The 14,874-nt window shown below is 36.2% G+C and overlaps 1 protein-coding gene across 4 annotated transcripts in view; it reads left to right on the forward strand.

The window, feature by feature from the left end:
• The window catches only part of LOC115609097 (sodium channel protein type 2 subunit alpha-like), a 72,496-nt gene that overhangs the window by 13,650 nt on the left and 43,972 nt on the right, over positions 1 to 14,874 (forward strand). The window contains exons 4-13 of one of the 4 annotated variants that reach the window (XM_030488824.1): positions 1,574 to 1,890; positions 5,365 to 5,483; positions 6,366 to 6,455; positions 8,065 to 8,193; positions 8,887 to 8,978; positions 9,836 to 10,108; positions 10,401 to 10,464; positions 11,347 to 11,488; positions 11,639 to 11,845; positions 12,215 to 12,514. In XM_030488824.1, the coding sequence (XP_030344684.1) occupies positions 1,624 to 1,890; positions 5,365 to 5,483; positions 6,366 to 6,455; positions 8,065 to 8,193; positions 8,887 to 8,978; positions 9,836 to 10,108; positions 10,401 to 10,464; positions 11,347 to 11,488; positions 11,639 to 11,845; positions 12,215 to 12,514 (1,683 nt within the window). In that variant the 5' untranslated portion in view covers positions 1,574 to 1,623. Of the gene's footprint in view, positions 1 to 1,573; positions 1,891 to 5,364; positions 5,484 to 6,365; positions 6,456 to 8,064; positions 8,194 to 8,698; positions 8,791 to 8,886; positions 8,979 to 9,835; positions 10,109 to 10,400; positions 10,465 to 11,346; positions 11,489 to 11,638; positions 11,846 to 12,214; positions 12,515 to 14,874 lie in introns of those variants that run through there. The other 3 variants (XM_030488825.1, XM_030488826.1, XM_030488827.1) reach the window with 3 other exon arrangements.

The following is a 14,874-nucleotide window of genomic DNA, read 5'->3' on the forward strand; positions in this document are numbered from 1 at the left end:
ATGACTCTCGGGGGGTGTACCTTTTAACACTAGTTTCATAGAAAAGCCACCTAGGTCAACAGGTAATTCAGATTTAGGAATATGCAGTTTAATTTCTTTCCTCCAGTTTTCTGTAGATTCTTCCAGCACTTTTTAACATTCCCCTCTACCTTCACACAGGATTTTGGGTTTGGGGGGTCATTTGAAAAGGAATCCATTATTTCATAAGATCATTACTGTAGCACTTTTTGTGTGTCTGTACATGTGCATGATTTCTGCAAACTGCTCCAGACAGGCAAGAAGGTTTAGGAGAAAGACTGTTGAATGAATGTGCAAATGAATACAATATTATGTCTCAAATCCAGATGTGGCAACTCCAGAATACAGATTTTGCACATTCAGGAAGTAATGTAAGGAAGGCTACATGGCTTCATGTACAGAAAACACAATTAGAACTCATTGAAGGCACTGAAACTCACTCTTAAAAATTGGGTTTCATAATTAAAATTGTTACTACACTAGGTCACAAACTATTGCAAAGTGGACATCAAATTAGGCTATCATTTCTTACTCGGTGGCACTGCTCCATAACAAGATCTGCCTTCCTTCTGCCATCCTCTCCCTCCAGCCATTCAAACCTCTACACTGTGCATAAGTTTAAGCAACTGATCCTGCTGCAGAAGGACTTGGAAGAGAGAAAAGAACATTACTTTCAGCTGATGCACTGCAGGGCTTCATAAAGAGACCTGTTCTGCAATGCATAGTTTGGTGCAGAGAGCGGGAACTCTACCGGGTTGTTGTAGCAGCAGGGACTACATCATCCAGCATTGGCACCAAAGACATTCATAGGGAACCAGAGACTTAGATTTCAAGCTAGTTTTAGTCTGAAATAATATTATGACACTTGCCTTGCAAAGAATTAGAAGCAGGATTCTTTTCTGCCTAGTCTTGATCGTACATCCTATTTCCTTTTACTTGAAAGGCCTGTAGGTTTGATTCACAGCTCACAGTCAGTCAATAAATGCAACCTAACCTGCTTTGGTATCTAACATTACCCTTCATTGTGGTAAACTGTCAGTAAGATGGACTTATGCTTGTTGCTTCCATAATTCAGTTGCTGTCATTTAAACAGCACTAATCATAAAAACTTCTTTTTCATGTAATGAAAATATTTATATTTGTAAAGTTTAATTAATACTTGAAAAAAGATGGAAAGATAAAGCGTATTGATTAGTAAAATACAGGTTTACAATTTTCAAGAGTACCTCATAGAATATGCGTTTATACTTGCTGTTAAAAAAAGATACACTTTTAAAACACTCGTATCCGTATTTTGCTCTAACTGGGCAAGTCTACGGACATAGGCAAAGTAGTGTTTGTGGGCAGAAGTAGTGTATTTTTCTAGATCAGCAGGAAAAAGCTGAAAAATAATTTATAAAATATCTAAATAAATTCTGAGCAATTGTTTCTTTCTTTCATTCAGCCTTGAAATATGCTGCTTCTATTTCAGGCCTGGAAAGGGTTTCTGAGCAAATTTTTTTTCTTTTCTCTTGGTACAACTAGCTTACCTAAATTACCCAATTTTCTTTTATAGGTCATTCTTATGCAAGAGGCTAAAAGTAATTAAATTTGCAGGATGAAAACATGGCACAGGCACTGCTGGTACCACCAGGACCTGAAAGTTTCCGCTATTTTACTAGAGATTCTCTCACAGCTATTGAGAAGCGTTGTGCAGAAGAGAAAGCTAAAAAGCCCAAGCAAGAACACACAGATGATGATGACGAAAATGGTCCAAAACCAAACAGTGACTTGGAGGCAGGAAAGACACTGCCATTTATTTACGGTGACATACCTCCAGGAATGGTGTCTGAACCTTTGGAAGACCTGGACCCATATTATATCAATAAAAAAGTGAGTGAACAATCTTTTGCACAAAATAGAAGATAATTTTCTGCACTAGAAAAGTTTAATCACAAAATATGGTTGGACCCATCAAGCCCCTAAATATGCAGAAACATCCTTTTGTTTAACAGAACTGATTTATGCTCTTCTATATCGTGATTCCTTCAACGGTTACTTGTTATTTACATCATTGTAAGGAAGATATAGGTTCCTTGAGTTTGCCTGAATTTGAGAACATGGCTGAATTTTTCCTGATTTCAATGTAGTAATAAGACTGGATATGACAAGTGAGGTGTTCCAAGAAAGGTTTTGCAGTGGAGATGGTTGTAGATAACCAGGTAGCATCCATTCATGTTAGTGAAATAAAGAACTGTAGCTGTATTCCTCTGTTATAGCTGTATAAAGTATGTAAACATATATCTATATATGTACATATAAAATATATATATCCCTATATAGGTAGCATATAGAGACTCTGTGTAAATTTTGGGTCATATAAAACTACCACAATGAACACTGTTGTTTAGGTGCTTGGGATTGCTATGACAGATCTCTGCTGCACAGCTGTCAATTAGAAGTCTGTGGCAGACACCACAGGAAAGCTGGGTTTTGAGGAAAGAATCAAAAAAAGACAGTTTTGTTGTTCTGAAGACTGGTTGAGAGTTTTCATACAGAAACAGCAGAGTGAAGAGTTGCATGTCGTGAGAGAAAAGTTATGCTCCTGAGTTACATGTGCGAGGCTATAACACAGCTGGACCTCTAATAGCATGGTTGTGCTCCCTGAAGAATGCAAATTCCTAAAAGAGACGTACTTCCCCTTCTGATTTGCACAGTCATACAAAGTCCTTATTTTCACATGACCCACAAGCTAGGGACTTGGAAATAGAAAAGCTAGTTCAAACAGATCAATTCAACTAAAATATTTGCCCCTTGACAAACAAGTATATCACTGTAGCTGGGATTAGTTGTGAACTGTGCTAAACTCCTCCAGGATCTGAAATAGTGCGGCCTGGGGATAGTTAAAAATACCTTGTATCCTTTACAGATTAGTAAAAGGTACAGCTGACAGCAGGTTCTCTCTTGTCTGTACTCCTTATCTGCTTAGTTTTGCATGCTCCTTCAGCAGCATCAAGATGTTCTCTCGGTTCCTGATAAACCTGCAAAATATTGTGGGTAAGGAGAGTGAAGAAAGATGAAGATGAAGCAGGATAATACCCCTAAATTCAAAAACGCAGAAAGTGTTTTATGGACAAGTGCTTGGGATTATCTTTTCCTGTCTCTCTCAGAGAAGGAAACAGACACAGTTGCTCTGATGACAGTTTGAAGCATTCCAGGCTGCAATTGAGATAAGAAACTTGACACCGAGCAACTATAAAAAAATGAAGACATAAAATCTTTTAAACTGTAAAAAACCTCATTCTGTTTGTTAGGAAAAAGTCATGCTAATAGTACTCTCAATTTTGTGGCTAAGTTTGTAGTTGACTTTGTTTCACAAAATTGTCTTTAAAATTATGACTTCAGTAATAGGAATAGAAAATTAAGCAGAATCCATATGTAACTGTATAGCCTACATTAATATTTGTGTAACAGTGCTGTAGATAATACAAATATTAGCATTATTAAGGAAATTTAAAGAAATGAAAGCTCAGAGAAGAAGAGTTGCCAAGGGTTATTTTCATTTATATGTTTTTGGTTGTATCCATGCAGATTCTAATACACAATATAATTGTGTGCACTGAGCCCTTTTCTCCACTAGCTGTAAAAAAATCAGGAATAAAGTTGCATAAATAAGTTCAGGAATAGGGTTTTCTAAACGAGTCTTCTACAAATGAAGTATCAGAAAGCCTGAAGTACTGAAGTATATTTTCTAGCCTCCAACGATCAGAAAAAGTAGTCAGATTTTTTTGAACAAAAGTGTAAAAACTCAGACTATTGATGGACTTGCTAGTCTATGAGAGTAATTAGTAAACTGTAGAATCTTTTGTCACAGGACATCTGTATTTATGTTACATACCAACCTAATGTGCTCAACAGAAAACAAGTGGACATCTTAAATGATGAACTAGAATTAGTCATCCCTCCTCCAGTATACAATGGAAACTACTCTTAATCATAGACTTGTCAATGAAGGGAAAATCATATGTGAATCGTAGTCTGTCTTCAGGATCTGCTGCAGCAGTGAGCTTGGGACAGGCAACATCTTTCTAGCATTTCTGGCTGGCTGAAGGAGTTTAGGGCAGAGAGAAATGCCAATGAGTGAGAGTCCATTCTCTGTCATCCTCAGTGCTATGCTTGATGTTATTCTGTGAACAGGCACTGTCAACATTCCTTTCCCACTGTAGAGAGGTTTGCTTTCTCTACCAGAGATGGCAGACCAGATAGGCAATAAAGACTGCAGAGAGGGCAGCATTTTTCTGATCACAGCCAAGTTTTTACAGATAATGGAAATCAACATGGAGAGCAGTGATACTGTATAGCTCTGCTGAGAGCATAACAGAGTCTATTATGGTAACACAAAGGAGAGCCATTACCATTGACAAAGAGCAAAAGGAATGAAGAATAGTCATGTCCCGAAGAAATTTCAAACAGCACCAAAGATGCAAGTAAACTTCACGCACAAATACACTTGGAATAAAAATGAAAACACTTAGGCGATGACTGCCAACAGGGACAGAATGAAATGAACACAATCTGTACGTTTATCAGGTCAAATTTTAAGAGATAATAACTACCTAAATTTCGTGCTCACATGTAGGGAAAAATAAGAGAATATTATTAAAAATGAAATCAGCATTTTTTTGAAGAAAGGATTTGTTGTTACAGGATGCCAAATTCTGGCGTATGTTTGTCTGACTGCTCAGAATGATGTCAGCTGGAAATGTATTAATCCTTTTTATTTTTTTTTCACAGATATATTTTTTTAAGTCATATAATTGATATTGGTAGTATTTAAAAATCTAAAATGAAAGCAAAACTATTTTAAAGTTAAGGTTAATTGTTTAGTAACAGATGTTTGTCCTTGTCACCATATATATGCGGTATATAATTCTGTCAAGTGTTTGTTCCAAATACAAACTGGTGCTTTGAATTGCCCTTTTGCTGGTTTTGTTGCATGTTTACTCACGAGGTAGAATGTATTTGATTAGCTTGAAACTCTGAATTTAATCAGAGACTTCGTTAGAAATAAAATTGAAAATATTTTAGTGATGAAATGCCAAATTTTCAGTTACTGATAAACTGACATTGATGTTGATAATTCACACCAATTTTAATAACATCAGAGTTCAGTCCACATGCTGGGGAATTTAGCAAGTTGGAGAATTGGCTGTGGAAGACTTAATCCACTGTATTCATAGAAATAAGTTATTTTCCTACCACAGGTAGACAGTAGAATGGAGGCATAGAGAATGGAATCCTTTAGAAGGAAGTAAAGACATTTATGTAGTCAACACTGCATTTTAATTTTGTATTTCTTTCTTTCAGACTTTCATAGTATTGAATAAAGGAAAGGCAATTTTCCGATTCAGTGCCACATCTGCCTTGTACATTTTAACTCCCTTCAATCCCATCAGAAAAATTGCCATCAAGATTTTGGTACATTCATATCCTTTTTTTCTTCATGTTGATTTAAGGGTTGCCATTTAAAACTATTTAATTACTGAAATAATACTTTACATATTGATGAACATATTATGTCCATGTGGTATACTATGCTGGTCACACTTTAAAAGCAGAAATATCACATGTGAATTGCAATATGATCTTCATTCCTACTGAGGGAATTTTCTACTGAACCTCTTAAGCTGTCAGAGTTTAAATATCAGGCTTTACATACAAAAGGAGACCTGATCCCATACTAAGCCCTGCAGCGAAGTCCAAATTAGTAACAAACCATTGCACTTGAACATATCTAAGGTCAAACTTCTACCAAGACCAGTAGCACTAGTCATGAACTAGACTCACTTAGCAAGGACAAAAGAACATGAGAAAAGAGCTGCTTTTTAGACATACTTTTTCAGCATTGTGTTTTCAGCACTGGGGTAGGTGTCCCATAAAAGATCCAGGTCAGAATAAAGGAGTATATTTTCAAATATGTTTCAATCATGTCCAAAGAACAACTTGGGCGTAAACAACCAACCTCTGCCTAAAGATCTCTTAGAATGATCTGCCTGGCTCCAATGAGTAATTATGCTTGGGGACTCATTTCATATTTTTACAGACTTAAGGATGTGTTTAAATTTCATTTAAATCCTAAACCTGCCAGAATTATAAAAGTAATGCATTGTTTTACAGTAACTGCATCATAACATGCCAGATGGCTTACCATTTAAAACAGATAAAATCATGTGCAAAGCTTTAATTTTAGATTTGATTTAGAATGTCTCATTATTTGTACATATTTTTATACACTTAATATTTTAAACTATTTCAGTGTTATAAAACTGTCAAACTTATGTGACTTACATGCCTTGACTACAACCTACATTATTCAGCATGCTTATCATGTGCACTATTTTGACCAACTGTGTATTTATGACCATGAGTAACCCTCCAGACTGGACAAAGAATGTAGAGTAAGTTACACATTTTTATTCTCTTTTTTTATGTCTTTGTTTTCGTGTGATTCCAAACAAGAAGCATTTATGGGAAGTTACATGCCAGAATAGGCTTTCCAGAGTTATGAAGAATCAGATGCCACGCTATCAATATCTTTCTGGTTTCCTCTGAATAAATGGTTTAAGAGTAATACCTTGTTCTTTATGTCTAAGGAATATCAGAAGTTCTACTGCAAAGTATGAACACGAGCTCTCATCCTTGGGTGTTCTGAGCTGTAAATTGAAAAAGGAGCTGCAGAACTACAAATGTCTGTGTAAAATTGTTGCATGCCATAGGTGAGGCCAGCCATATATTGCTTGAGTATCCATGATCTTAGCACAGTGGATGACCCTTTCCTGGAAGCGTTCAAGTCTGGGTTGGATAGAGCTTTGAGTAACCTGGTCTAGTGGAAGGTGTCTCTGCCTTGGGACAGGGGTGTTGGAATTAGATGATCATTAAGGTCCCTTCCAACCCAAACCATTCTACGATACGATTCTATGATCTATTGTGGCTCACTGATGTGTGCTTACAAGTGCCAGCTGCAGCAAACACATACAACGCCCAAATCACAAGAAACTCAAACTGCTGAGGAAAGGGCCTTACCTATGAAGGAGTAACAAAGAGCTGACAGAAGTGAGGAAACCATAAAGTATCTCTGTTTCTTTTTCTTCATTGTTATACATATTCTCAAACAGATGTGCATTTTCCTTTGAAGATTATATTTTTCTTTGAAATAATACTACTCATGAAAAACCTGGCTCTAACCACTTCATTCCCTCTTGTTCTCCAAAAGCCATTATTGATTTATATTTATTTGTTTCACTGCATTAAGAAATCTTACTTTGAATACTATATTTAGGAACTGCACTAATATTCACCTTTTCCCAGTATGCTCAACAGTGACAATGGCTGAGAGTCTGAAAGGAGACCAGTAGCATCTGTAGATAGATTTCCTTTATTGTAGAGGTCCTCACAGATCCACATGGATCTCAGGAAGTCCCTGCATTACACTGGTTATAACTGACTATTCTATGTTTTTAAATGAATAGTAGTTGCCACACCAGGTGAATTGGTAATCACACTCCACATCTTCAAGAATAACAGTCTGGGCATACTTTGTTATATTTAATGATTATTTATGAAATAAACCTGTATTATAAGCATGAATGTAGTTATTATCCAGAACTGATTTTGACAAAACTCTGATTTTGACTTGAAAAAGATTATTTTGTTGTAGTTCTTTCTTTGTAATATTTAGACACCTGATTTGTGAATGCAAGCCAAGAGGCAGCCCTGTGAGTGCCAGAGAATGTATATATAAAAATCAAAGCCTGAAATGTATCTAGAGTCTGAAATAATTTGCAAGCACAAAAACTGTGATTAAATCTATGTTTTAGAAAATTAATAGTATATATGTGTTAGGTTCAAATTTCAATTACATTCTTACGTGTTTGGGTCAAGTAAAGTTAATGATTTCCTCCTTTTACTTCTAAATGCTTTTCTTGCAAAACGTATGTGATAAAGAATGGCACTGTCTATAAACATAAATATGCAAAAATCCATTATTCCTGCTCTGATGCTTTTCAGGTACACTTTCACTGGAATTTATACCTTTGAATCACTTATCAAAATTCTTGCAAGGGGCTTCTGCTTAGAAGGTTTTACTTTTCTGCGAGACCCATGGAACTGGCTTGACTTCAGTGTCATTTTAATGGCGTAAGTGGCTCAAGAATTTTTAAAGCTTTTAGGGCATGAAATTAGTGGCAAATACTATAATAATAAAATATATTTATTTAAAAGTATTTATATTCTGAAACCTGTGAAGTTTAGACACCATATCACACATTTTAGTACTTATAAATCAAAGTAATATATGGCAGGAGCTAGTATAGAATGTTAGCCACTAGTGTAAATACTGCTGAGGGACACTAATTTCATGTCCTACATTTTTCTGCTCACAAGAATGGAAGCCATCCCTTTGACTTCATGTCACCATCCTATGACAAGCTAATTAGTTTAATTAGCTGTTCAAATACAAATCAGTGAGTTTCACTTCAATGAAATTTAAGCAGAATGATGAAAATTTATAAAAGTGAGGTGTACTGAAGACACAGGCAAATTTTGAAGTATGAGTGCTAATATTGCCACAGAGGTTTTGAAGACCCACATAATTAGTATAAGCTCTGCCTCAATTCTGAATAACTGTGATTTAATCCTACAGGTATGTAACAGAATTTGTAAACCTAGGCAATGTTTCAGCTCTTCGAACTTTCAGAGTATTGAGAGCTTTGAAAACTATTTCTGTAATTCCAGGTAAGAAGTAGTTGGTGTAAGGTGTTAGGCCCCTCATATCTCCAACTGTTATTTGTGTGCTGTCATTGTGTTTGTGTGTGAACTCCCCTATTACAGATATGTGACAGAGTTTGTGGACCTGGGCAATGTCTCAGCGTTGAGAACATTCAGAGTTCTCCGAGCTTTGAAAACAATATCAGTCATTCCAGGTGAGAGTGAGGTTAAACACAGAGGCTGACTTTCGTTCCATTGAAGTTGAATTCACCTCTTTTGAGCATAAGTCTTGCTGTTCACTGCTTGTGTTGCCAAAGGGAAAAAAAAAAGAAGGCATGGATCATCAGCCTGGATTATGATGCTTTGCCTTTTCAGAATTAGCTTCTTTTGTTTTGCAAAATCAGCCTTTGAGTTTAACAGATTCTTGCATGAAACATAAAATATGAGGCCTATGGGTTATTTTGCTTTGGTTTTCTGCATTTTATCACAAGAAGTTGCCTATACATTAAAAAAGCTTTAGTGCTATGGCTTTCTTGATTTTGAATCTTTTCCTTTATTTTCCACTTAAAATGAACTTTAGCCTTAAAGACAACCAAGTAACAACAAAAGCAGCTACCAAAAAGGAGATAAATATTGCACAGGAAAATTTATCAAATGCAAATGATTTTTTTTTCTCAAAATTCTTTAATTTCTATCTATCTCATACTATCTTCATACTGTTGTGAAGTCATAGTTAATATTAACTGCAAACTGAATTATTGGCAGAATATTAAATGCAGAGAAAAATAAAAAAAAAAATTAAATCTATAACAAGAAAGCATTATTGATAAAATTTCCTGCTTGAGAATAACATTATATATCCAATTTAGTGGAATATATGTACATTGCATATTCATAAAAAAGAATCTTTTTCTTTCATTCATCTTCACAAGCTCTGAGGCTGCTCATGAAGCTTTACTTTTTGAAAAATAAAAAATAATTTCTTTTTAAGTAAGTGCCTGCATGACATCTTAATTACATGGGAAGGGCAAAGATACTCTTTGACAAATCTATGGATCTTTTCTCTTTGCAGGCCTAAAGACTATTGTAGGAGCCCTAATTCAGTCTGTGAAGAAGCTCTCGGACGTAATGATCCTGACTGTGTTTTGTCTGAGTGTATTTGCACTAATAGGGCTGCAGCTGTTCATGGGCAACTTGAGGAATAAATGCCTGCAGTGGCCTCCAGACAATTCTACTTTTGAAATAAACGTTATTTCCTACTTCAACAGCACAATAAATGAAAATGGTACACTTATTAATATGACAGTGAGCACATTTAACTGGAAGGATTACATTGAGGATGAAAGTAAGAATTTCTGATATAACTATTCTTAATATATTTGTGGTTATAGTATGTAACTATTTGTGATCAAAGAACATTGAACAGTTATATTTCTGCCTTATGTAAAAAGGCTTACAGTCACTGAGATCAAATACATACAATAAAAAATACAATGAGCAGAAGAGTTCCTAATCAAACTACAAAGTGACCAGCAGCTGCCCACTTTGATTTTATTACAATTTATTGTTATTTTACTTTGTAGTACTTTCAGGTACATTTGATTTATTCACATGTATTTCTAATGCTTTCTACACAGCTCATTTTTACACTTTGGAAGGACAAAGAGATGCCCTACTTTGTGGTAATAGCTCTGATGCAGGGTAAGACCCATTCAAAAATCCTCTCATGTTCGTAGAAAAAGCAATATGAAACCTACCCATAGCAGTTTCAACTCCATATTTAGTAGTGTTACAGAATTTACACAGTTTTGCTGCTAAGCAATGATTTCTTACTTAAGTCAAAATATTTTACTCTCTGGCTAAACAAAATACGCAGTAACAGCCTTTCTTCCTGCTCGATTGGAAAGTGATGTTGGCGTTAATGATGAAATCTGAACTCTCGTAAAATCTGTTTTGGAGATGTACTGGTTGAAGAAAGTAGGATGAAAGCAAAGGTCAGAACCGAGAAAGAGAATACACAAAATATTTAGAAAGCAGAGTAGTGACTTCATAGTTCCAGATGGAATCTTTTTCTTCAAGCCTAGCTCTTCTTCGTTACTGGCAAATTTTGCCATACATATGTGCCCAATTATGAGCCTGGAATTGTTAGCTGAATTCCAATACCTAACTGGCAACAGTGAAAAAGCTTATTAAAAATAATAATAATCTCAGCATTATGTGGGAGATCCTTAACAGTACAATTGGATTTAGCTAATAATATTGTTTAATCTGTCTGTAACCTTAACAGCATTTTAGCAATTATTTCTACCAGGAAATTCATTTGGAATAAGGAATCTATTTGCAAAATGTGACTGAGGAGAATTTAGATATTTAGGTCATTTCAACCAGTGAACGGATGGAAAGGATATCTTTCATTTACTATCTTATTAGTTAGTTTCTTAGGACTTGTTTTCTGAATTAATTTAACTGTAATTCATGGCTTTCTTGTAGAAAAAATAATGCATATTGTTCCAGAAGATAATAAATCTGTTCTAGAAGAAATAAAAGTTATGACTAAGTACCTGTTGTTTGGTTTTCACATAGGCAGTGTCCAGAGGGATATATCTGTGTGAAAGCTGGTAGAAACCCCAACTATGGCTACACAAGTTTTGACACCTTCAGTTGGGCTTTTTTGTCACTCTTTCGTCTAATGACTCAGGACTTCTGGGAAAACCTGTATCAGCTGGTAAGAAATTTTTATGACAAAAAGTGAACTGTAGGTAACATACAAAATTATATAAATAGGCTTATTTATACATGAGTTGAAAGCATAATGCTGTTGTACTAACAAAGACAAGTGGCAGAATAATATTTAGATATTCTTTCTACTCCTTAGACACTACGTGCTGCTGGGAAAACATACATGATATTTTTTGTTCTGGTGATTTTTCTGGGGTCTTTCTATCTGATCAACTTGATCCTGGCTGTGGTTGCCATGGCCTACGAAGAACAGAATCAAGCGACCATGGAAGAAGCAGAGCAGAAAGAAGCAGAATTTCAACAGATGTTAGAACAACTGAAGAAGCAACAAGAAGAAGCTCAGGTAATGACAGAAATTTACTTTCTGAACAGCCTTGCTTTTAAGGCAAGGATAATAATCTTTTATGAATTAGAACATGTATAAATTGTGCAATGAATTACAGAATTTTAGACCAGTGTCTTGTGCAGCAGGTCTGTAAGGAACAGTGATATCATTGTTATCATGAAGTCGATGCTTCAAGTAGCTCATGCTACTAAACAATGAGGAGCTATACAACTCAATTTATCTTCAGTTCAATTTATTTGTGTATATTTGCATACTCAGGTGTGTACAACCAGCAGTATTACCACAGTGATAATAAAAACAGTCGGTAAAGGCTGTAAAACTGCTCATTTTTGGCCTACTAAGAATACTTGCTTTGTAACCTGACAGGCAACAGCAGCAGTAGCAGCAGCATCAGTTGCATCAAGAGATTTCAGTGGTGTAGGGGGATTAGGAGAACTCTTGGAAAGTTCTTCAGAAGCATCAAAGTTGAGCTCAAAGAGTGCTAAGGAAAGAAGAAACAGAAGGAAGAAAAGACGACAGAAAGAAATGTCTGAAGCAGAGGACAAAGGAGATATTGATAAGTTCCCCAAGTCCGAGTCAGAAGACAGTATCAGAAGGAAGAGTTTCCGCTTCTCCACAGAAGGAAATCAACTGACATATGAAAAAAGGTTCACATCTCCTCACCAGGTACAGGACTCTTTTTTATTAAATCATGTATGTCTACTCTAATTTGGTTTTGACTGACATTACAACAGCTTTACATATTGGAAGTTATGTAAAAGGTGAGTGAAGGAAAAGAACAGTGTTAGTACTGTTAACAGTGTTAAGTTTGATACAGTTTGATCCGTTGTATTAGCAAATCCACAAAAAGAACATAGCACAGATAATTGTAAACTAAATTAAAAAATTTCTGAAAATGTATTTCTAAAGATGTATCTGGTAGATTGGAGGAAGAATCAAAGACTCTTTGATTAGTACTCATATATTTGCATTAATGATAAGTTCTCTGTACTGCATTCATTTCAAAACTATACAAATATGTGGGGGGGTTTAGCAGACCACGTGATCAGAATACCCTGCATAGGAAATTCCACATTACCATTACTTGCTATTGTTTTCCTTAATTAGCTTCTTTAAATGGCAGATAATGAGAAAAGTAACTCCAGTACTCCATGATAAAGACACACTACATAGGGATCATTTGGGCTTATAAGAATTTAGTTATACTGTTCTTTTTCATTAGAAATTCATTACACAAGATGGAGAATCATGCAATGACAGAAAAGTAGTTTAGGAAGGACCTCCGGAAATCACTTAGTCCAAACTTCAAAGTTCCCTTAAATCAAAGGATTTCTTCCATCACTTGAGGGTAACTTGCTTATTTCAAGTCTACACACAGTTATGGTATTTGCAGAAAAGTCACTCAAATGCATTCTTCAACATGATCATTGGTCTGAGCCAATAGATGACATGTACCTACCAATACTACCCACCTTTAATGACCAATGTTTATCCTATTTAATGTACATCTCCAATGTGCTAGTTTACAGACTCATATAAAACATGAGATTCAGTGACAGAAATACTTCACACAGAAATACATGCACAGAGAGGAGGAAAGCTTAATTTGAGACAAAGTCTCAGTAATTAGTCAAGTATAAAGGATGATGCCTGGTCTGGAAAGGATACATTTGCATTTCTAAGAAAGTGATGTTTATTATAATTAAGAAGAATGACCAGGTTCTCTGGATAAGAAATAAATCAAATGTAAGAAAAGCAAATTATTAAATCTATCTCAACTTCTTTGAGTAATATTGTAAAGGTGTCTCTCCAGTCTAATAAAATGTACTATCAGTTTTGGCCGGCCAACACTGCTCCAAAAAATCTTTCATTAATTGGAATGGGCTTTGAGTCGGCCTTATACAAAGGAGCTGCAGCCAAAGATCTCATCTTAGACTCTACAGTTCTGCCTCACTTAGATATCTATGTAAGTGTCCATACCACATCAGCTTTCTCAGCATTCCTCAACGGGTGAAGGGTTGAGTGTCAGTGAGCAGAAGTAACAGCCCAGGCAGATAATTCCCCCATTTCGTGAACTTGAGAGTTTACAGGCTCCGAGGGGCATCCCACTCAGAGGGAGATACCAGTCGCAGCCTGCTGCAGTTGAGGAGAGCTCACAGGCTCTCTCTCGGGATCACTATTTATAGGGTCATAAGGTGATTGGCTTTATTCATTAGCAAATTTTCATCCTGGCCTCAGTTCTGTGTTTTTTGTTTCAGGTTGTCAGATTTATCATCCCAAAAGAGCTCCTGATATGATCAGGGAGTATCCAACCTTCCTGATAGCTGTGTGCCTCTTCCCACCTTTGTTAGGCAATTATTATTCATGGTATGGCCAGGAAGCACCCAGCTGTGCTTCCTGTGCAAAAGCTAGGGCCTAACAGGAATTCTTGGGGAAACAGAGGGATCTGGGAGGGAGGAGGCGGGGGGATGCACCACCACAACCATGCAGTGAGCTCCCTGGTGAAACAGGGTGGCAGATGGTGAAACAGGGTGGCAGACAGTGAAACAGTGCAGTAGAATGGTAAATGGAGATGATCTGCCCAATTGGCCCCTGTAAAGGTTTTGTCCTTTGACACAATATTCCACATGCAAATAAATGATGCAGCCTACAAGAAGAGCCAAGCTTCCCTTTCAGACTTTACTTTCCAGGAGCACGTAGACACATGTATCTCTGCCTCTATATGTGTTGGAATTGCAGACATTCTGGCTTATCTCTTTTATCTCAATCCAGCTGGGACCTGCAGAGCAGTACTCCTCCCAAATCCCTGAGGGGCCTGATCCATTCAGCTGTGCTCAGAGCATGATAACGTGTATTTGAAAGATTGGGCTACAAATATACATAGCAGCCATGGAAACATTCTCTAAAAAAACAAAGGTAACAGTGGTAGTCAGAGGAAACCTAGCGAGCATGTGATTTTTCAAAGGACTGTAGGTTGACCAAATACATTTACAAAGAAATGTAAAAAGGGTGCAGTAATTAATTTA

Source organism: Strigops habroptila, chromosome 5 (genome assembly GCF_004027225.2).
Source record: "Strigops habroptila isolate Jane chromosome 5, bStrHab1.2.pri, whole genome shotgun sequence".
NCBI classification, from domain to species: Eukaryota; Metazoa; Chordata; class Aves; order Psittaciformes; family Psittacidae; genus Strigops; species Strigops habroptila.